The following is a 23,849-nucleotide window of genomic DNA, read 5'->3' as shown; positions in this document are numbered from 1 at the left end:
CCTCCTCCCTGAGTCATGACTGTCTACAATGAGTGAGAAGAGAGAGTCCTGCTGGCTGTGTTGTTGTTGACGTCGTGTTTACATGGACGGGACGGCCGGCTCCTCCCCTTGGGTATAAAAGCTGTTTTAGTCCAGGACTAGAGAAAAGACGAAGAAGAACATACTCACTACAGTCTGTGTACATTTACATGCAATTGCAGCTCGAGCTAAATGGCAATTTTGTCCGCTTGAGCTCAACTCCTTCTTGCAAACCGGGAGTGGAGAGGAGGGTTGGAGTTGTGCCGCTGCCGGGAAGGGCCGAGGCTTCAGAACGGCGGAGGTTGCAGCCAAACAGGCAGATTGTTTTGGCGTCGTGCTGGAGCTCAAGGGCGACATCTACTGGATCACAAAAGTGGCACACTCTTCCTTTAAAGCATTCATACTCAAGAGATATTCTGATGGCATTCATATCACACTCACCTGTATGAGAGGTCACTTCTAAATGGGCGTGTACCTTCAGATTTAAAGAATAACATCAAGATTTCTGTAATGAAACACAAACAGGTACATGTACAGATACCAAACACTTCCCCTATGTCCATGGTGGGAACTCCACCGTACCGGGAATCATTTACAGGCATGAAGAGGCTAAATGTGTAGGTTTGCTTTTATGGCCCTGTATCACATGTTCTCCACTAGAAGGACATCCTAAAGTACTTTGCATCCCATTTTCTTGCACACTGATGCCCTTCATGTTTAATACATACCTCAGTTTCATCCAAGGGGATCTGCGATGCATTCCTTTTTTCCTTCAAAGTGCACCAACACACCCCGACTAATACGTGACCGACTTCTCATCCTATAAGAGGAACACGTTGGAGCTAATTAACACAGTCTGGCAGCATTTTTAAGATACCTCCCTGTGCGCCATTGGGATTCTTCTTCTTCTTCTCCTTCCAATACTGTTGCTTTGATCACAGCAAAGGAAGTAAGTGGCTTCACTATGGGCTGAACACTGAGAGGCGGGGAGGGGGATAAGGAAAAAGGGACTGTTTATCTGCCTCTTAGCAGGAAAGGAGAAAAAAACAAAAGGATTCTGTTTCTTAGAGATATTAGATGTGACAGTTTAAGCGAGCAAACTTGCCTTTAGTTGAGTTTTTTCCGACTGTGGAGCGTCTGCATCGTCACTTTTATTCAGTGAAACAAACCGACAGTTTAAAGGACTCCTACCACCGCATATCTAAAGGCCCAGACACACCAAGGAGATCCTCGGACTAGATGGACCGTCGGTGAGCGGTCGTCGCCATAGTTTTTGCCGATTGTCCGGCTTGGTCACTACCCGTCTGCCTTTTTTTTTTTGGCTGATTCAACATGTTGTATCAGCGTCGGCGGTCGGTGAGAGGAATCTCTCTGATTGGCTGTTCGGAGGTGTAATTTCTCTCCATCTCTCCTCACAGGTTCAGGAAAGCCCCTTGAGCATGCCGCTGTAGTATCCATGCTTTCACCCATTAGTGCGGTTTCTCCTTATTTGTCACCTCTTCTTTTCTTTTTCCACTAAAAGACCAAGGGCTGACAACGCCAGCGCCATTTTCTACTTTTTATCAGACATTATTCTCCATTAGTAGACGACCTATAATACGAGTGGTGACCGACAGCAGTGTGAAAATGGTCTTCTCGTATCATAACAACGGACTACGACCGCCTGCTAGTGCGGAGAGTTGGTGCTGGCATGAGCAGAACGTACGTGGTGGTTGGCCGTCAGCTGTAGTCTTTGCGTTGTGTTCAAGTGCAAATATTTGGCCAAGACAAACGGCGGTGTTGTGTTCAAGTGCAAATATTTGGCCAAGACAAACGGCGGAAAACAGCCTTTGTCGCCACTAGTTCTTTGCCATCTGCTTGGTGTGTCAGGGCCTCAAAGACACCATTTAGTTTGTGTGGAGTTTTCATTCTGTAACACACATCGATCATATAAATTAATAGCTGCATCTTTCCGTGTCCTGCTTTTGAGTGCACCGAGGTCAAACAACAATCACAACGTGGCTCTTCTTCAACTGTGTCTCCGTGCATCGACTCTCTTGATTTAGTTTGATTCAGAAATGAGGCCGGGCCTTTTCAGTCAGAGTGGAGTAAGGAGACGTATTGATTGTTGTTTCAAGGTTTTTTTTTTTTTTGGTTTTTTTTTACGGGAGACGGCAGAGTTATGGGGGCCGCATCGGCTCCACGCCAGAATAACAGATCCGGGCATCGTCAGCAATCCGTGCGGCTGCTCCATAAACAAAGTGACAAGGGTGGCGTTTTTCTGCAAACAAATACAGCGCCCTCTCTCTCTCTCTCTCTCTCGCTCGCTCGATCTCTCTCTGCACTCACACAGCACACACAAGACTGAGAAATCCCATAACCGTAAATGTGGTTTTATTAATAATAACAGTATCTCTTTTCATGAACATTTGCAGATACAGAATAGAAAATAAATCAGAAACAGGAGAGACGTCGTCTCAAGAGTCGTGAAAGTGCCTGGAATAATTCTGTGCTATATATTGTCATTGTTATTCTTCATCATCAAAGCCAAGTCGCCAGAACTCATCATGAAACTAAAATGTGTCGCCCTCATTAGAAAATGCAAACATTTGTATCCACACAGCCTCCTACAGCAGGATGTTCACTTTTTAACCCATTCTACATGTGAACCTCCAGTCGGGATTCTCCACTTTGACGGGCTTTGTGGGTAATGACCGTCGGTTTTCATGAGTATGGCTCGATTGTCTTCATCTTCATCATGTTATTGTTTCTGATTATATTTACACGACGACACTCCTCTGCTCGGAAATGTTGCCCTTAATCCGTCTTCATTTCATAAGGGGGGGGGGGGGGGGGGGCTTGATTTGGTTCAATGCAGGCCTGGTTAGTAACTGAATGCTTGATTTTAAAGATTTCTCATAAAGAGGTAAAATCAGCAAATCCAGGCCTGTGTTCAGAAACATTCGGTAAAAGTCAAATTGAAAACTTTTAAGATCACAAAAAGAAAACAAGGAAGGGGGCGAAATAAAATAACTCTGTGTTTACACTTTGCATATTTCACGGCACTAAATGAAACACCTCCCCGTTATGAGATGCTGCAGGTCTTTTAGTATGAGGTTAGTTTCTTTCTCAAAGACTGTGGTACAGCTGCAGGAGGAGGAAGTACACCGGCTGCCGTCACAGGTCTGAGCGGATGTGTGAGTATAGCTCTTGTTTCTTAATGACTTGATGAGATCGTACCGGTGGTGAAGGAAGAAACCTCTGAGAGGGGAAGAAAAAGATGAAGATGGTTCCCTGTAGCTCGCTTTGGTCTGACTTACTTGAAGTAACTCGTCTGATCTCAACATTAATTGGGTTTCATTCTAAAAGCCTACTGGTTAAGATGGTAATATATCCCATGATTACCAGTGGTCAGTCGCTCAAAGATACAACTGGTAACGTTATCTAAAACTACCATTAGTATCATCGAGTCAGCATCTGCTTTCAGGTTTTTCAGCAGCCTGTTCGCCCGCCCAGCGTCAAATATGGCAGCCGAGTCAGAGGCCCGCTGCTTCAAAATATGACGCTGTAGGTACCACACTGGTGTCATTTCAAAACCCCCCGTTCTCCTCCAGCTTTTTATTTTAATGAGAAGTTAAAGGCAGGCACTGAAAAATGTCGAATTACAAGAATGGTTTTGTGGAAAAGAACATGTCTGGTGCGAGTGTACCGTTTTTTTAAAATACCGTAAAACTCAATTCAAAATGTGATTTAAAGCCTCTCTCACTCTGTTTCTACGACACAGTGGGTCAACTTTAAAACCCGACAATGCACAACTTGTTTGAGATCAAAGGTAACATAACAGGTAGAAATGATGATTCAGGCTGGAGGGATGAAATAACCCAAGGGCTATGGACCCAGAAGAACGGGATAGTGTAAGGGTACCTAGATCGTCATATTTTGAAGCAACTTACCGAGCTGACAGCTTTGGGGGGTAGAGATCTTGTTGGTGGTTTTATTCACATCTCGTCCTCACAGCGGTCAGAATCGGGCTGTGACGATAAACCTGAGAGCGTAACTGAGCTGACCTGTTGGGAAACACGTAACAAGCTGTCATTCAAGAGGACATGTAGGACACAGAGAGAACGTTTGAGACCTGCACGGCCTCGTTTGGTCCCACAGGAAACCGGGTGGAGTCAAAATGCTTCAGGTAACACTCACAGCTTCCCCTCTCCTCCATTTGTTCTGACATCATCAATAGAGCAGCTCCATCACCGTCCAATCTACTGAGACACCGCCATAACTGTTAAATCAACAAAAACATGAGAAGCCCTCGGAGCTGCGACCCGTGTGGAGTTTGAAAATGTCAAAAGTCCTTTTTTTTTGTTTGTTTTAAATCATGACAACACAAACTTTTTTTTTCTCTTGCGATATTAAGGGTAAGACATTTAGTGAATGAGCTGACCATTTTTTTTTTTTTATGTGAGCTGTGCAGTTCCACATACCAAAACATGATTACGTCTCATGTCAGAGTTATAACGTCTCTAAGCAAATATCCCTCCGTTACAAAAATAGACTCTTCTTCTTTCATAAAATAATACACATCATTAATTTTTCGGTGATATATTCATCTGTTAAGGTAAATAGCAAGGCTGTTTTTTTGTCTTTTTTTTTTTTTTCAAAGTAAAAGTTATCGTGTGAGAAACAGAGAGATGTGAAGCCTAGCACCATGTTCTTCATACCCCCTCGTTACAGATTCCACTTCCCCCAATTCAGGAAATCAATCTCCTCTCGCTCTCTGGACGCCATGTTTTGCATAATCTGGTTGAGTCCAAATTCTCAACCCTTACAGAAGCCGCTGGAGATGAAATCCGAAAAAACCGAATCGTCCTCCATCTCCGGCCGGCTGGATCTTCTACCCTCCCTGTAAAAACGTTATAAACTACACCAGCCAACAAATTAAGATAAAGGTAACAACGGTTTATCCCGAATAACATCTCACAGGCCAATGTCTTCACTTTTGTACAAACTGAAACCAAAGAAATCAAAAAGTTAAGAGTCCCAACTGATGTTAAAAGATAAACAAGAAACAAGTCCCAAACACTGATGCTACAAAGAATTAGAAAAACGTATGTACAGGACCCTGTATTCCTTGACTCTCTGGGTAAATGATCGTAGGTGTTGGCTTGTGTTACGTGAGTGTTTATACAGGCATACAAAAACAAGTTCTCCTCGCTTCTTTTGTCTTCTTCTTCTTCAGTTTCAATGAAAGCTCTTATTGGACCAAAACTAAACTATCTGCCACCGATGTGTCCAGCCGTGCCCGCCGCGCCCTCTTTGTCCTCCGGGTGTTTCCTGGTGCAAATTCAACAGCAGCGAGTAACGTCAGTGCCCTTCAGCGCCGCCTGCCTCTGGTGCGTTCAGGGTCCGAGTGCCAGTGGTGAGTCCTCCCTGTGACGGACATCTTTAAGATCCAGAGTTTACCCCGCACGGCTCAGTCTCTGTCACCAGATCACGCTGGATATACTGGTCTCTCTTGGCAGCAGCGGCAGCATGGCGTTGTTGCCGTGAGCCTCCTCTATACTCTGTTGTCGCGGCGACTTGGACTGCGGTCGCTGTCCGTTGATGAGCGTCATGGGGATGTTGCAGTAGGTGTGCTGGTTGCCGAGCGTGGAGAGCGGCGGGAGGGTGCCGCCAGGCGGCAGGGTGCCGCCAGGCGGCAGGTCGTAGTCGTAGCTACGGTAATAGTGTTTCTGCCTCATCTGGGTGTGGTAAGAGTTGTGGAAGGTGGAGCGCAAGTCCGGGTGTGTGGTCGCCATGGCGGTGGAGGTGGCCGCCGCCATGGAGATGGCCGAGACGGTCTGGAGCTCGTTGAAGGGGCCCTGCTCGCTGACGTCCAGCACCTGCTCGTGGGAAATGCTGAGGGGCTCCATGCGCTTGAAGGGCATCTCGTAGAGCAGCTGCTTCCAGAACTTGGAGTTGAGCTTGTTGCTGGACGGCCCGCGCCACTTGATGACCGTCAGCATCTTGATGGTGTGTTTGAGGGCCTCCACTTCCTGGTAGTTCATGATGCCGCGCAGCTCGGCGCACTCGATGAGGATGACTTTGATCTCACCCGTCACCAGCATGTTGCGCAGCCGCGTTTCCAACTCAAAGATACTCCACCCCCTCCTCACCACATAGCTGGGCGTCATGACGATGATGAGGCGCTTGCTCTGATCCACACAGCGTGCAACGTCCTCGATGTACGCTGAACACACACACACACACACACAAAGGTAGAGACATAGAGAACTTTGAATGAATATTTGCACAGTTTATTCCGCTTGTATGACTTTTAAATACTGAGTGTGCGAGTTGTGTAAACTTAAGAGACAACTTCATGAAAGAACGAGTAAATAAATGAATCACACTAGCCTCAGGGCGATCGCTTTAAAAAAAAAGATTTAAACATCTGAATCGAGTTAAGTGAAGAAATTCACCGAGAAAGAAAGATTGATGCTGCTTCTATCCAACATAATTTGAATTTGAAAACAAACACCGGCACTAGCATAGTCAGGATTCAAACATTAGTATGAAATAGATATGGTCTAACTTCATTCAACATTTAGAGCTTCTGCAGACTTCTATTTAAAAAAAAAAAAACAAGATGAAGGGGAGTATTTGGTTTAACTTTAAAATGAGGATAAACATAAAACACTTAAAAGCCAAGCAGGATACGATATACGACCACAAATCAGTGGACACCCGTATTTAAGAGTTCAAATGTTTGAGCATGAAATCTTCATAAACAAAGAGTAAAGATGAGGTGTAACGAGCTCAGTGACTTTGAAAAGGGACACTGTCAAAAACGGCTAAATCATGGGGGCGTCGGTAGCCGGGTGGTTAGTGCGTGCACCCCCATTTACGGAGACAACCTATCAAGGTGCGGTGAAAACTGTACCCTGCCAACCGATAGGTGAAGTATGCTATGGTTGCTATGTCCGCCTACTCGATTACGGTCTTCTTAAAGCGGCAGAACACTAAGATTTTTGGGCAAACTGGACGACTGTTTGGGGGTAACGGGCTCCGACTCTTCTCATGTGTTTGGCTCGATGTTTGTTGCCATCAACGCCGCGGAAAAACCTTGTAAGTAAGCAGCATGCTCTACTGGCTGGAGACTGAGAATAAAGTCAGTCTATACATGGTCCATATTTTAAGCCCATGGATTCAGACTGAGATGATATATAAGGTGATGATAAGGTGTCCACTGACTTTTGGCCATATAGTGTATCAATGAGAACCTGAATGTGCACCTTAGCCTCTGAAGATGAAAGAAATGATAGTTTAGAGTAAATAAAACACATTGTTCGTGTGTGTCTACAAAAGGAGCTCAGCTGGTTGGATTATAATGAATGTGATAAAGTGTTTCCCCAGGCCTGTCCTGGTGTCAGCAGGAGGAAGTGTAATGTGTGTGTGTGTGTGTGTGTGTGTGAGCAGCTAATGCCCCCTTTTAGCCTTTCTTGGCGGAGACAAAGACAGAGTGGCTCTACGGCGGCGGCTAGACGGGATTAACTGGGCTTCACTTCCCAATCAAAGCTTACGACCCTCTTGTGTGTCTCAGTGAAGAGAAAACATATAGGGCCCATTTTTCTTCCTCCCCTTCTCTCCGCGAGGTCCTGAGTGTGTGTGTGTGTGTGTGTGTGTGTGTGTGTGAGAGGGAATATCTCGCTGGTCTTTTTAAGCAAACAAATGCCACATCTCCTCTTCGTATCTCGGAGAGGGAACTCCCTCTCTCATGTCACGCTCTGCCCAGAGGCAGACCTGATTAGAAGGAAACTTGGGTTTGAAGGCCTTCGCTTCAACATGACAAAGTCAATGTCTTTGCTGTGCTGTGATTGGTCCTCGTGCGGCAATTCGTCACCGTGCATCTCCCTCGAGCTACCACTCCCCCTGTAGTCATCGAGACTGCTCACTTTAGGTCAAACCAATCAGACGAAAACAAGTTTCTCTTTTATCTTAGCATGAATAAAAGAACCAGGAAGGGATGAATGGATACTATATAATTAGCTAATGAGTCCTAGTTTCATTTTATAGTTTTGAATTGATTAAAGGGAGAGTAAATCTGCCCTCTTCGGGGTGCTGTCTCCGAACACTTTATAGCTTTATAGATTGTATCCCCCCCTCTCAACGACCTCGCAAAACTCCACAATCAAAGAGTTGCACGTGTAATAACTGATTCCTGTCGACATAAAAACAAAATCAAAGCTGAACAACTTGAGGGAGGAAAAACAACTGTTGCCCTGCCCGCTACGGTTTCCAGTGTGTGTCTGTTAGTGGAGTGTCTAGAGGTGGGTGCGTTTCTTTGGACCAAAGGAAGCGCAGTGCTGAATGTGAAGTTTCCATGAGCTTATACTGTTGCTGAAACATGCTGTGGCGACATATGATGGAACCAAAACCCACCGGAGAGACGAGACGAGCGGAAGAAGACTCGCCCGAGGAAATGGAATAAAGGTCGCCGAGTGGACTGGACGGGTCACACTCGACATCCCTACCCCTATCTTTTCTAAATGGAGGCTAACTTCAGCAGTATTGCATTATCTTGTTTGCAACGCAGCAGACTGAGAATGACGACATTTACTGATTATCACTCAAAACTATCACGGTCATCTCTTTCTCCAATATTTCATCTGTGTGGTTTGACCCGCGTACTTCCGCCCTGACTGTGATTCAGCAGCTGTAACAATCCTCACTTTGAACAAGTCTGCAAGTATCTTGCAGCTTGGCAACACCATAGTTTGTTCCAACAAAGCAAATAAAGGAGAAACACTTGAGGGGTTTTTACAACCTTGCGAAGATAACCTCGTTGACCAATCATATTTTTGACAATCAAATCTGTAGCAGTGTGTGTTGACACAAGCATAAGAAAATCTGGGGGAAAAAGAAAGTACCTCTAAGGAGTCTTGTGTCATCCTGGAAATGATCATTGGTGAAACCTAAACATAGATATTTACATTCAAAGGATGAACAAAAAACGTCTTTTTTGAGCATGTTTAAAAGAACAGTTCTGTCAAAGTGGGGACTTGGATCTGGCATAAACTGTGCTTCTGCACTGATGTTCCACTGGCGATTGTAAGACGGTAATCGCGCCAACCAGTTTATTCCAGTTTAATATGGGAAGTGTGGCATAAAAAAGCAGAGGAAAAGCCCGTTATTGGTCGATTGGAGTTCAGCTCAAATTGACTTTTCGCTGCCATTTGTTTCAAAACACTGAATGTAAATGAGACTCAGAAGAAGTCTCTCAGATGAATCAGATGTGTAGCATGTTTAAAAAATAATCCAGCATACTGAGTGATAACACTTCATCTATCAGCAGCTCAGAGAGGGATTGTTGACACATGCTGAAACCCCAAACGGCCGAAGTGTGTTTATCTTCAGCCGTGGATTATGCTTCATTATATCGACTGTTGAGATGTTCCCAATGGGAAGTGAATGTTTACACAGATACCGGAAGACGGCGAGCTGTGTCACCAAGCTGGAAAAGTGGCAGACGCACTTCCTCTCAATCCTTGCATTTTTATGCCATTTTTTCCCATATTACAACAGTCCCCCCCCCCCCCCCCCTCGCATCAAGCACATAATCACAGCAAGGGATTCAGTTGATAACGTTGGCACAGTGCCACTGAAGACGAACGTAATTAGTAGTGGCGGTGTGTGCGGGAAGACAGGCAGATGCAAGTATTCAAATGGAGGCTAATAACATAATGATATTATCAAAAAGTCATCTGTGCGATGGGTTAGTCAAAGATAAGCACTGGGCATGGTGAGACGCTCCATTAGAAATGTACTGTGGCAAAGCATGCTTTAATATCCATGCATAAAGAGCTTTTTGAATTGAACGGCTGACATCGTTACACAGCTGCATGCAGAGGTACACGTTGTATGGAGCTCGATCGGGAACGTGGACTGTAATAACAGGGTGGGCTCTTTCTGCCAATTATGCTGCATATGTAATGTAGGACATTATGCCTCCCACAGGCTTTACGTAATGGACTTTATGCACTTTAAATACATAAAGAAACAATTAATAACATAAAGAAACAATTAATAACGCCGGACCTTTCCTACTGACGGAGGAGTTTTACGGCTGCAGGGCGGGAACTTTCACGGAGAGGTCTACACTTTAGTTTGTTAGAAATATCGACCACGTCCTGCAATGACAACCCTCCAATAAAAGTCCTCCAAAGGGTCTTAAGAAGAGCACCTTTCCAAGCGTAAGTGTAGGTATAAGATAGGTTTAGAATATAATTTATTATCCATAGCTGTGAAACATATTACTAAAGCTGAAAAATCCTGTTCTGTACGCTGATCGTAAGCAGGGGCGATTCTAGAGTCTGTTAGGGCCCAGGGCCAAAATTCACAAGGGGCCCCTCCAACCAGCGGTCATCCCCATTCTTATTTCTTAACTTCACATCAGTATTATTATTTCTAAATAGAAGTATAAAGAAGTATAAAGAACACTAAGAAGAAGAAGAATGAGAAAGAAAAGGTCAAAAAGCATTATCTAACGCTAGCGGAAATTACGTCATTCAAGTTTCTCTCCCCCATATTTCTGGCTAGATGAGCAACATTCAGTGCTTTACGAGAATATGAAAGAGTGCTGTAAGATGGGGCCACTGTAGGGAGGTTTCCTACTGTCATTACTAACTTTGTTTTTATCTCATGGGTGTGGGGGGCTACTGGTCTGGGGTCCATGTCAATTAAACACAGTTAAAAGTACATTTCTTCTCTAAATGTACATTTTGTGAGTTCATCCATTTATTCAACAACTCTTCAAACGTTGCTGACTATTTTTAACATTCACTCAGTTTCACCACAGGTGGGTTCAGCTGACATACTAAGCTGATAATTTGAGTAACCGCTGGCAACTGCTAAAGTACCTGCTGCTGTTATCTTGTTCCCACACTTAAGGAGAACCATTTGTGGTCAAAATGTGCATGCAGAATGAAAGGAGAAGTTGGAACGAGATAGCAGCCTGCAGGTACCTTTTGGATTTTTCTTTGTTGCTTGTTATTAACCAGCACTTGTAGAAAGAATGGTGTTTGGGCTCCTAAATACGCCACTCATAACTAAGGAAGTACAACTCCCTAGTGTTGGGTATCTCTTGCTTATGCGCCATTACTGCAACTTTCTCCCCTGTGTTATTTATTGCTAACAAGCAGGTAGATGTACTTAACTATTTAAATGACAGGAATAATGCAAAATCATAGGGAACCCCTAAATGCCATCATTTAGTCAACGGTCCACTTGAGTTCAGCCAGTGGTTAGAAAAAGCTCACTTCATAATGATCACATTAAAAAAACAAAGATGGTCGCACAACAGGTCGCCACAACACAAATGAAGAACAGGAAAACCACAAACAAGGCATGTCACCACTGCACTGACAGCACGAGCAACACCAAGCGACAACAAGCATTCGACACAACTTGACATCGCCGTGAGAGAGAGAGCTTACTTCCTGTGGGGATCAAGTCCCTGTCTGGAATGAAGAGTTTATACCCATAATGCTTCTCGAGCACGTCGGGGAGGATCTCCAGGGCAAAGCGCTCTTCCTCGCGGGTCTCCTGGCTCCACTGGTCCGGGTCCACTTTTGTGTAGGACAGGTAAGCGTCATAGTCCTTGTTGTCTGCAGGGAGGGGGGGGGGGGGCAGAGAGGGACATCATGAAGATCTTATAATGGTCCCTGAGATCCTTAAGAACCAGAACAGGTATTGCAGGACGTAGAGAGAGGAAATAAAACCTTGGGGTGAGCAAACTTATTTAAAACTAAAGTGTGTTCCCTTGAAATTTCATTATTTTTAAACCTGGGCCGTCAACTCAGATCAAACCCTATTGAAGAACACAAGCTACAAACTAACTGGTCAAGGCAGAGTTAAACCAGCAACACATGTTCTGTTCTGTTAAATTACTGGTTTAGTCTGTGAGCTCAGGAAAAGAGTGATGTAAGCGGCATAAAGCTCTCTTTTCTTGAGGGGAACTCAACACTCCATATAATTGTCAGATGATTCAACAGATTCAATAAATCTTGGACTGGCAGTTTTGAAAACAACAATTTACATCAGACATACTTTGATTTGGTGCTTTTGCCCTGATTGTTTGAATCATTGATAGCCCTACATTTTGTCAAAATAAACCAGTTTGAAAATCGATGAAGATCTCCCAAATCTACTTAAATGCTGATATTTTTTGTGATTTGGACATTATGTTTCTTGCTTTGTTCAGCGACGTTATCCAGCTCATTCCCCCTCCACACACACAATCTATTTTTATAAAGGCGTACAGAGAGCTATTCATTCACTGGGAGACTTCATTGAGACATGACGCCTCCATAACACTGACCTCTGCACACCTCTGCCCATCTGAGTGCTTTTCATTACAGCTCCGTCCCCACTGACGAATAATGTTACCTTGATAGCTACTTTGCCCACCGCAGGCAAAACAAATTAGATTCCCGCCCGAGCTAAATGCCCAACGCTGACTGCTCGGCGGACGCGTGGTGTGGCTCCATCACCCACACGAAAGCTCTGATTGATGTTGAAAGGAGTGAGCACTTTAATGTTTCTTCTCGAGCTGGAGCACTTCAGAACAATTAGTTGGAAGGTGGAAATGGAGGATGTGGAGGGGAGATACCCCAGAACCTCTGACTGCCACAGGAAGGAGATCAAAACCTCACACTCTAATGTTGTGCTCAAAGCCGACTGAACAACCAAAGCCACTACATCAATTACAGTGGTTTGGTCCTTGACCTGCCTCTCTTTGAAATTGAAGCCACTTCTTACCGCCCAGCCACTTCACTTGAGTCCCCAATTTGGCGAGTAAAAACCTGACTAGGATTTACCCAAGCACAAGAGCATGGTGTCTTCAGAGTTACCCAGGATGATCCACGAGTTATTTTCTCTTGCCAAAGGAATAGTTCCTTTAAAAAAGTCTTCATTTCTGCTTTTGATAAGGATGCATTGAATTCTGTTCAGCTCTGTTGTATAAGGTTGGTGGTAACTTTTAGGGGGAGATTTTTCACTTGCAACTGACACCATCTGCAAGCCAGACACCAGTCGGTTTGAGTCATCAAATCTGTTGGTTTTTTTGTTCTAAATTTATCTGGTATCCATTCAACTGACATCAGGTATCGGCGCCAAGATTTTCCAATGCCTAAACAGTCAGACTTAGTAACTTGGGAGGCTTGACTAGAGTTGGATTTGGGAGACAAAATCCAAGAAAAGATTGTTATGTGCATTCAAATTCAGGTATCTGATTATGGATTCCACAGGAATAAAGTCATGTGACAGATGTGACTTCAAGATGCATTTCGGGGCTTTCGCTTTAATCGTAGATAGGACAGTGGATTGAGTAGAAGGTGGGAAGAGACTGTAGGGAATGACATGCGGGAAAGGAGTCTCAGGTCAGACACGAGGGCTCCGCTTGGACGACTAGACCTCCGTACATGAGGTACTACCTAACCGCGAGGCTATCTGCGCCACACACCAAGAAGATTTTTTTGGGCTAAAAAGAGAGAGGTCTTCTTGTGCTATTGCTTTTGGGAAAAAAACCCAAAAGGGGTGAATTGCGATCCTATGGATGGAAATGCAAAAACATCCTGATTCTGTAAATGGATGTTGCTGGTAGGGAAGACATAATGGCTTTAATGCATTGAGAAATTTGGGACCTAAATGATTTTAGCCCCCCAAAAACAGACAGTTTTTTTTGCATGACGATTTTTGTTGGGCCAAAATACTACTTGGACTACAAACAAAATCCAAAACGTTTCAAACTCCAAACATCTTATCCACTGCCTTCAGATTCTGAAGTCAGGGATTACTCAGACACAAACCACACAAAATGCATGTCATATTTTGGGGTTATATTCATCAGAGACAAAAATATCTGATTCTTCCCTTTCCTCTATTCACTAACCCCCTCATATCTGTGCCACAAAAGATGTGGGAAATCAGAACTGGGACACTCAGAGTTGCATGGGGAACACACAGCCTTTGAGGTGAACTCATCACAGACACAAGCCGGGTTTTGGATCTATGAGTTCCTGCCTTCCCTACGACTCGGGTCCCTTTGCTGTTCTGGGGGCCACCTACAGTGCAGGAGCTTTGAGACGACGCCTACATGTCAAGACAGTGGAATAGAGGGTGGCTTAGGATGAGAGGATTGAATCGAGGAAAGGAGCAGAGTAGATGGGTTCAAGAGGAGGGATTTTGGGATCTTCACAGTATCCTATTTTTGAAGCTATTAATACCCACCCCATTTAACATTCCTGCCTGTGTCAGGTCTGTAAGACTGTCAACAAGATTCACTCGCTTCCAAGTGTGTCATCTTGATATCTGGCAAGTGTTCATACACGACACCACATAATTAATCTAACTCGGTTTTATATCCTGCAATTAATTTTACAACATCAGGGACATGTAAAAAAAAAAATTGAAATGTAACCCCATAATCACTTAGCACGACTAACTCAGAGGCCGCTCTTCTACTTCACAGAGACATCAATCCCGCTCGCTGTTTTTTCCAGAGCTAAATGAGAGCTAGAGTAGGTAGATTAAGGACTATTACAGTGGAGCTGACTCACTCGTCTGTAGTGAGGAAGAGAGAGGGAGGTACAGGGTGAACCTGGAAGGCGGGATGACCCTCCTTGAGGAGTCACTCCTTACAGGAGCGCACTGAGGTGTCGGCGAGGGCGCGAAACACCTCTGAATCCAGCACTCCTCAGTCCCACGTGCCGACTGCACGGGGAGCTGCTTGGTGCTCACTGCATTCAGAGAGAGGAAGGGGGGGAGGGAGGGGTGGGTAATATATAATATATGTATGTGCATAAAGAGCCCACAGTTAGATTGTGAACTCCCGAACTCTCGCTGGAGAGCGCCAAGTGAGTCGGAGGCGTAATTCCTGGGACATCTCTGAGCTCCATTACATTTAATGGAGAGAAGATTGGAACGTAATATACACACTTTACACTCAAGCTCCAACAGCACACACGGGGTGGACCGCTAATGAGTAATGGAGCCCTTTTTTTTTTTTATTTAAACATAGCGGTTTGTTTTCTATATTTTCATTTAGCCAGAAGATATGGCTTTGCATCAGGCAGTTCAAAGCAGACTCCCCCAGAGACCCAAGTGTTTGAGTTTTGTTGGAGACTTCAGTTTGCGCCTTGGTGCATTGCTTACAGTACAACTTCCTGCGCTCTGTTTTCATCGATAAAGGAGTTGCAAAAATAGCCACATTTTAGGATTCAAGGTCTGTACCCTCTGAATGAGTAATAGTCCCAAGTTTTTGGAACAATTCACTTAGAGTGGCTCAAAATCAGTGCATGGGAGGTAACATTCATGTCCAACATCGTTGCTATTTGGTCCCATATGAGACTGCACACCTTTTTAAGATGAAAAAAGAGTTTCAGCACTGAAGAAGTCAAGTGTGTACATATTTATCCGTGGGGATGAATGTTTTACCAACATGGAGGCTGTTAAGTACACACTCCTTATCCATTCTTTATTAGTTTCCACGGCATCGCTTTGGAAAATCAACAAACCACTTGACCTTCTGATTAGAAGACGAGCTACCTCTGGATGTTTACCTCCCTCTTCTGAATATGCAAATCAACCTGGATGCATTCCTCTCGCTTGCTTTGTACAAACTAAGAGTGTTAAGTATCGGCATACGACCCTGAAGACAGACAGTCTCATAGTCGGACGCCATGACAACACTGACATGTGCGTTTATTGCCGAGCTCGCCCGGCTGTTGTCATCGTGAGGCCCTGTCATCGATTCCGCCGACACCCGCACAATGCGACAACTGAGTGGTCTTTAACTAAAGTGCGGCGCTGACAAATAGCTGACAGTCCCGCCCATTGTTATGTAAAGAGTACAATTTTACATCTGGCAGACGAGGGAGGCAGGCGCTCAATTAGTCGTCGGAGTGGCCACAAGTCTTGGCAGCAGGCGCCGATGTATGTGAAAAGAGTCTGTGTGCATTCTAAAGAACTCAAGGGCGAGATTAATGCCAAACGTCTGAGTGTAACTTCATCCTAAACGCAGCTACTTCTCCCTGTCAGTGCAGCGGTTACCATAGTGATCTCTGGCCACAGTTTGCCTTCACTCAATAACTGATAAAGCAGGAAGTAGAAGTTTGACTTCACTGACGGACGTGCAGGCGGTGGCGGCGAAGTGATCTAATCGACCACGGCGTGGAGGAAAGGATCTCCTGAGAGCTCCGGAGGCAGCGTTCTGTGTCTTATTGAATCTGATCCCCTTTTAATGGAGAACAAATTGCAAATCTGTTTCTCTCTTCAAGCACTCACTCGGGCGGCACAATTAAAGGAGACAATCGCTGTTTGGCTTTAAGTTCAAGGCCCAACATTTTCTTCTCCCCCCCCCCCCCCCCACGTCTGCCTCCGGGCCTCTATTACGACGACGCTCTGCTTTTCCGGGGCCGGAAGCCCAACGCAGCCAGAGGTGATGACTTTCATTGAAACGTGTGATGTAGCAGAGCTGTGAGTGTACGATGAGAGGAGCCGGCTGGAGAATACTTTTTTTTTTTTTTTTTTTTTTTAACCTTTTAACGCTCATAACTCTCGCTGTCTCTCTCTCTCCACTACGCACAGTCCCTCAGCCTCTCCGAACCAATCTCATTCCCCCTGAATTCACTTGCCGCGCTGCTCCTTGAGAGACTCATTACGGGGGAATCAAATTAAAACTTGCTCCTTGTCTCAGTTTGATGCATTTCCGAGCCAAGATTCATCCACCAGGCTCAATCAGAGTTTTTTTTTTTCTCCCTCTCTTAGTTTAGCTGATGAGGCCTCACGCTTAATGTTTCGCCTGGCACAAGGAGAGTGTTTTGATTAGTCAAAGAGTCAAAAGTGCTTTCTTTATAAAGGTTATTGAGCTGTTCTGTTTTGCGAAAGACAATATGCCTCGAGTTAAAGTTACGCAGTTTCAGAGGAAGTATGCTGATATTTGAACTCAGAAGCGTTCAGTGATTTTCATTCAGGTCTTCCTCTGTTTCAACAACAGCAGTTTCAATGCTGATTGAAAGCGTCTTCTCTCAGGATACAAATTGTCAGCCAGGTATCAGAATTTGTTGATTTCAGCCTTTTGTTGACCTCCACCTGAGAGCTGAGGTTTAAATCTTTCCACCTGTGTGAATATTGACGGGGATAAGGGGATCGCAAAACTGCTTCGACTTGAGTGCTGCGTGTGCAAAAATGACCACTCAGGGATCACAAAACCACGGGGCGCCTGTGGCCTAGTGGTCAGTTCACGTGCCCCATGTACAGAGTAGGGCTCGACTGATAAGTAATATTTGGGGCCGATACAGATATTGATAACATTTGGAAGAAAAGAAAAATCCGATATATCCGCCGATATCTGTCTTAGATCTATGCAGGATCTGTAGAGATAGATAGATATAGCCGTGGAAAAGATGTCTGACTCAATCCACTATCCTGTCTCTCAAATGAAGACATAATAAGCCCCTCCCCCCCACACACTAAAACAAGTTGGCGCATTTGATCTCTTGCGAGTTAGAACTCATGTTGTGTAATACAGAGCAAGGATTTAGGGGCAATAGCTTCTTGGGGTGTCACTCTGTTTGATAAGATTGAGGACCTAAAAGAGGTCAGGAGTCACTGACTCGGTGAACTCGACTAACTGGCTGGAATTGTGTCGGGTATCCCCCCCACCCCCCACCCCACCCTGCGCGCTGCCACTACGTTTGCAGCCCATTCTCAGAGCCGGGGCACAAACACAAGAGTGTATTAGATTTGCACACCCAACCTGAAAGCGCTCGATTAAAAAAGATCAGTACGTTTGTGATTAGCAACGATGGTGCAATAACTTCAACTGACAAAGGAACCTAATTACACCATCTGTGTTTTGACCAACAACAACGGCCACTGCAGGAAGAGAATGCAGCCTCTCTATGACTCCATTGTAATGCACTGTGAGATATACTTAACAGCAAAACACAGCACATGCTGCTAACTAGAATGCGTTTATTTATCTGTGTTTTCTCTGCGACACAAAGTAGATCACCTGCAGCGTCGGTCTGCACACTGTTTATGTGATCAAGGCCGCACTTTTCTCTTAAAACTAAACTTGGAAACTTGTGCCTGTCGGGGGGGGGGGGGGGGGGGGGGGGGGGGGGGGGGGGGGGGTGGCTCTGGAACGCAGCAAGAGGAAACCGTTTGAAGGCCTGAACTTTATTACCCACAAGTCATGCACCGGGATGTCAGGAAACAGCACGCAGCGAGAGCACTTCTGCAAGGCGGGGCTGTCATTAGTTTTTTTTTTCCTGTCTTTCTACAGGGATGCAAACACGGCTGAAAAAGACGCCGCATCAAAGATCGGTGAGTCGTTTGCTGCTGATTAGGAGAATATTTTGCATGTTATTTATCTCCTCCCGTCTTTGAGAAGGCTCCCTGAAAATTGACAACAGAATCTTCCGAGGTAGGAACGTCTGGGAGCCTCTTTTCACTGCCGCTTGGAACGATAAAACAGGTGCATATTTACATAAAAATAGTGCCACATGCGACTTTAAGATATGGGAAAATAGCGCAGGTGCTTTCTGAGTAAAAATAAATATGCATGCAGAGCAGCGCCGACGCCGCTCCGCTTTGGGATTTGAATCCTACGGAGGAAAGAAAGGATGCTTTCACAGCAGTGGAAGGTGCTTTAGAAAACCGTCCAATGCACAGCAAACACCGAGGTATCACGGCTTATGGGAGGTTATCATATGACGGGCTGGAGAGTAAATTATGTCCGGCACCTTATCTCATCTTACCTCCATCTAAATCCTCACTGCCAAAGTGGTTCCTGTAGAAGAGCATGAGCTCGATCCTGTAGCACTTGTAGAGCGTCACCAGACAGATGAGCAGCAGCAGGATGGCGCCCAGACCCCCGGCCAGCTCCACTGTGTACATCAGCTCCGCTAACGTGACAAACACAGAGAGAGAGAAGAGGTTTAACCACCTGATGAAGTGAAACTAAGACAACAACAAATGGTAGAAGGGAAACAGTGTTAAGGCCAAATGGTCAGTGGTAAAATCATAGGTCTCAAGGAAAGCAGCCTCCCTGACCCCTGACCTCTGAGCTCTACAATAAACATGTTCAGCAAAAGGCTAAAGCCAACCTCTTCTCAAAGACGACAAGATGGCGACTTACAAAATGGCATCCTGGAGGCTTTAAACCAACGGGTGACATTCAGACAACACCAGTGCTTCTCATCCGCCCAATCTCTGAGCCGCCCATTCCCCATATTTCCATTGGATGATTCTGGCTTCATCACAATGCTGTACTTTCAAACTTGTGTAGGCAAATATGTCTCCAGCCGTCAACTTTCCATCCATCAGCGCAGTCCACATTTCTTCAAAAAACGACGGATCTAATTTGTCTCAAAATCATCGCAATATTTGAAAATCTGGTTCTATTGATTGCGTTGAAAGATTTTTTGTCATACTCATCATTTTATTGATCTGTGCTGCAGACGTCTGATGCTGTGAGACTTTACTCTAAAGAAACTCAAGAGTTGCACATTTCAACATCAGGACTCCTCTGTGTTTTTTTTTGGTTTTTTGCTTCAGACATTAAAGTTACCTTAAACTCCAGACAACACTTTCAGGGAGAATCCAACCGCGGAGCATCAGTGAATGTGCATTGTGCAATCTGGTTGGATGAGAAAAGTTCTTATTGGTACATTGTGAATGCTCTTCATTTGTTCGCCTTACGATCTCCTGCAGCTGTGTGCAGCTCTCTGTTTCCCTCTCCATCTTTTCATGTTGCTTACGTTCTCATTACAGCTGGAACGCATCCAGATGACACAGCAGCCAAACCCGCTTCTATACCTGTCACTTACTGTCTCCTGGCCTGATTGGATAATGAAAAAAAAAAAATAAATCCCATCCAGGCAAACCGGCGCGACAATCGCCTGTGACAGATCCGACCGCCGTACTTATGAAGATCGGTTACATGTGTGTGCGGCGGCGAGGCGAGGCGATGCGAGGAAAAGCAAAACCGGCTGCTGGGCCGAGGCGCCGATCGAAGCGGCGAAGTCTCCCCTGCCATCCGTCATCACTGAAGCCTGACGTGAACTCATGAGAAGCATCAGCGGGAGCTAAATTCCAGGAACTGCAGGACTTCCCTGTTGATATTTCAGCTCTGTCTTCAGACGCTGATTCTTTGAGCGTTGCAAGCGGGGTCCACGAGACGAGACGTTTTTTTCAGCAAAAGCGACGCTGGAGGTGTTATTCTGAGCGGGTGGAAGGTGATATTTTACGCGACAGGACGGCGGACTCCAGAGTTCAGCTGCAGGGTCAGGCAATAGCCTTGAACGCCGAGTCGCTTGCTTTCTCGTTTCTCGTTTCATGATTTTGTCTTTTTTGTCTCCTAACAGCGTTTTCCCCCTCAAATCTCACTCCTTCTTCTTTGCCGTTCAACATTTCTTCCCGGCTACGCCTCACAAAGTCCGGGTGGTCAGCCTTCATTGGCTGACTAATGGACGACAGTAAAAGGCCGAAAAAATCGCTGCAATGCCACACACACACACACACACACACACACACACACACACACACACACACATAAACATGGCCATAGAGGAGTCGCGTGCATCACCATCCATCATGATGCACATTTAACCTCGTTGGGAGTGCGCGATGGCCATTTCACTGCAGCGGCCATCAGCCTGACAGCTCCCATGATGAAGGATGATGTTCTGGAGAGCTAACGAGTGTGGGCCCGCGCCGCTTCATCACGCCTGTCTGGGCGACGACCTTCAGCCAAAGCTGCGGACCGATGTGCTCGCACAAACGCAAATATAAGAGCAAACAAAGTCCGGGCAGAGCGTACACAGGTTTAACCATCACTATTAGGGTCACTCCCCCCCCCCCCTCCTCCTGAATTAGTTTACTTTTCTGACAGAGGTGTTGCGGCTAACAAGCACCGCTAACCCGACTCCATTTCTCTCTCTCTCCCCCGTCCTCGCCATCCCTCCTCTGCCCTCTCGCCTCACTGAACACAGCTCCTCTCCTCACATATCTGGTCAGCATAACGAGCCAGCTGCTCCTCAAGCAGCAGAGATTACAGCCGAGGAGGCCAATTCTTCTCCGGCTGGCGTCCATATTGAAGCGGCGCTGCAGAGGGACGGATTAAGACAAATTAGCTCCTGACATCTAGAAGGCTGTGGATGTGATGGAGCCACATGGCAACGGGCAATTCATCAACGGCTTTCTCTCTTTTTTTTTTTAATTTCCGAATCGCTCTCTCTCTCTCAGCTGTCGAGGGAAGGGAGAAGCCGAGAAGACTTAGCAATGGCAGAGGTGCGAAGAGGCTTGTTACTTAAGCTTTGATGTTTTTCATGATATGCTACAATACAAGATGATTCAAATCCGAAGAACTTCAGTCACCTGGTAGGAACTTAATTTGTGTAAAAGAATCAGTGCAAACACAAAACTATACAGACTTAAAGTTAGACTGAGAGTGTTTGTTTTCCACCAAAAAGTGACGATACAATGCCACACAAAACAATATGACACAAAATGTTATAACAAGATAAATTATAGAACGATACAGTATGAAACAGTACGATACGATATGACGCGGCAGAACAATTCACTTTATTAACCCCTTAGAGAAATTGTCTTTGGAGTCAATAACACATTATTCTAATTTTTCCTCACTTCCCTCTGCCATCAACAACAACACCACCTATCACAGCCTTAAAAGATGGACACTAATTTACAGAAAAGAAGACGTCTTTGCATATGAATCTGTGCCTCACGGGGGCCAGTAGACTCAACAAGACAATGTGATCCAGTGAAAACCCCAGGCTAACAGGAGGCATCAAATGTATGTGATGTTCACTGTGGAAGAAAAGCAGCCTGCACTCAGAGCAGCGACACACTCCCCATCCTGAAAATTATTCATTTTTTTAAACTTTTTTTTTATTTTTTATGTGGCTTTGCACAAATACAGCCAGTAGAAATATCTTTCAGAGGGCTACTTTTGACATCTCGTAAGCTGTTCTTTCACTTTGACTGATGCCACCTCTGAGCAGAATCTGAAAAGTAAATAAAACAGGGGGGGGGGGGGGGGGGGGGGGACAGAGAGGATGGTGAAAGCTGTGTCTGCTGCTTTCCATGTTCACGATCCAAGAAAAAAGTCACAAATACAGTATAGGCAGCTGTCTACTTTACTAGTCGATGCTACAGTTGTGGGAGAAAAAAAAAAAAAAAAACATCAGAGGGAAAACTACAACAGAAAAAAAAGTTGGTCAGGAGGACTGTGGGAATGCAAACTTCTAGGCCAGAAGAAGTTGTAGGAGAAGTTGAAACGAGGACAACTCGCTCTACACACAAGCGGAGACATATTCTGATTGATGCGATGAGACGACGGGATCCATTTGAAGTGTCGTGTGCTGTTTTCACAGCTTCAAGGAGGCGAGCGGGGAAGACTTTGACGCCCTTTGAACGGGGCCGTGTAAACAGTGACTGGCCTTGCTCTGCCAACGCCACGCTAGGAACGCTGCGAATAATAAATTAAAAAAAACACGGGGGGAAACACGGTTGATTTCTCGCCGACACGCAATCCTGCAGGAGCTGAGCTAATCTCCCTCTCTCTCTCCGTTTTATTCTCCGATTTCCACTGTGCAGCATAAACCCCCTTTAATATCGCAAATGGAGGGGAACTGGGCTGCCATCAAAGCTGGATCCAAAAGCTGCGAGCTTAAAAGAGAGGAAGAATAACTTACTATGTAAATGTATTCAACTCTGACAACTTTAAGGATGCACAGCTCCCCCTTAGTCTTGCTGAAATATATATATATATATATATAAAAAAAATCTGTCTTATATAACCTCAGTGGAAAGGGTGCATCTCTATTTTAAATCACCACGGAAACTGACTTCCAAACAGTCGTCCTCCATGAGGAAAAAAATCAAAGAGAAACCCCAAAAAAAAGTGTGCTTGAATAAAAAGCCAGGCGAGAGAGAGAGCGAGAGAGGGATGAATGATGAGAACATGTCTGAGTGAAAGTTCCCCCCGATCAAAGGAGGATTTGCGTGTGTGTGTGTGTGCGTGTGTGCGTGTGTGATGGGAGAGGTCACCGCCAGGCAGTCAGACCACTTGTCTGGCATCATAACACCGACGGCTGCCTCTCTCTGAAGCCCCTTTTTCTCTCTCTCTCTCTCTCTGTGAACGAATGCTTCCTCAGGGCGAAGTGGATGAATCGGCTTCCTGCGCTATCTACTATACTGTCGCATTTTTCCTTTTCCCTCCCCCGAGGCAAGAGAAACAACCGGTCAATTCCCAGAAACCTCGCAAGGTGTTTTTCTTTGTACTCAGTAAGTCGCAGAAAGAGATTATTAAACCAGGTTTTTTTTTTTCCTTTTTTTCGATGTGCTTGTTTGTGTTTTGGCCTCACCTTTCTTGTTGAGCTGGATGTTGGCCTGTCGCCGCCCATTCCCGTTCTCCACGTAGCAGGAGTAGTTCCCCAGGTCGCTCTCCTCTAAGGAGTCGATGGTCAGGGAGATGGAAACTTCCTGTTCACCCAGGTGCTCCCGGATCGTCCTGCAGGGGGAGGCAGAGAGCGGAAAGGGACACAAGCATGTGAGTGACGCAAAATAAACACACTTGGGATGAGGAAAGAAGACCTGACTGAAAGACGTTATGATAGCACCAACTTCAGGAAAAAACTAAGCTTAACAACCGTTGTGCAGCCCCAAAGTGGCCAGAACTGTCAAGTTATGAGAGGACATGTGACATGTTCTGACAAACAGCATCTTCAAAAAACATCTACATGTGTCATATTATCCACCACAAGTGTCCGGTCTGTGGT

At 45.3% G+C, this 23,849-nt stretch overlaps 1 protein-coding gene across 2 annotated transcripts in view; it reads right to left on the bottom strand.

The window, feature by feature from the left end:
• Positions 1-4,555: 4,555 nt before the first annotated feature.
• LOC132959501 (interleukin-1 receptor accessory protein-like 1) overlaps positions 4,556-23,849 on the bottom strand; it is a 221,972-nt gene continuing 202,678 nt past the window's right edge. The window contains exons 8-12 of one of the 2 annotated variants that reach the window (XM_061032572.1): positions 23,436-23,581; positions 18,801-18,947; positions 11,472-11,642; positions 8,907-8,951; positions 4,556-6,226 (exon numbers count right to left, since the gene is read on the bottom strand). In XM_061032572.1, the coding sequence (XP_060888555.1) occupies positions 5,481-6,226; positions 8,907-8,951; positions 11,472-11,642; positions 18,801-18,947; positions 23,436-23,581 (1,255 nt within the window). In that variant the 3' untranslated portion in view covers positions 4,556-5,480. The remainder of the gene's footprint in view (positions 6,227-8,906; positions 8,952-11,471; positions 11,643-18,800; positions 18,948-23,435; positions 23,582-23,849) is intronic. The other variant, XM_061032573.1, reaches the window with a different exon arrangement.

This window comes from Labrus mixtus, chromosome 24, assembly GCF_963584025.1.
Source record: "Labrus mixtus chromosome 24, fLabMix1.1, whole genome shotgun sequence".
Classification (NCBI taxonomy): domain Eukaryota; kingdom Metazoa; phylum Chordata; class Actinopteri; order Labriformes; family Labridae; genus Labrus; species Labrus mixtus.
The sequence above is the reverse complement of the archived record's forward strand: the minus strand, read 5'-3'. Positions and strand labels throughout refer to the sequence as shown.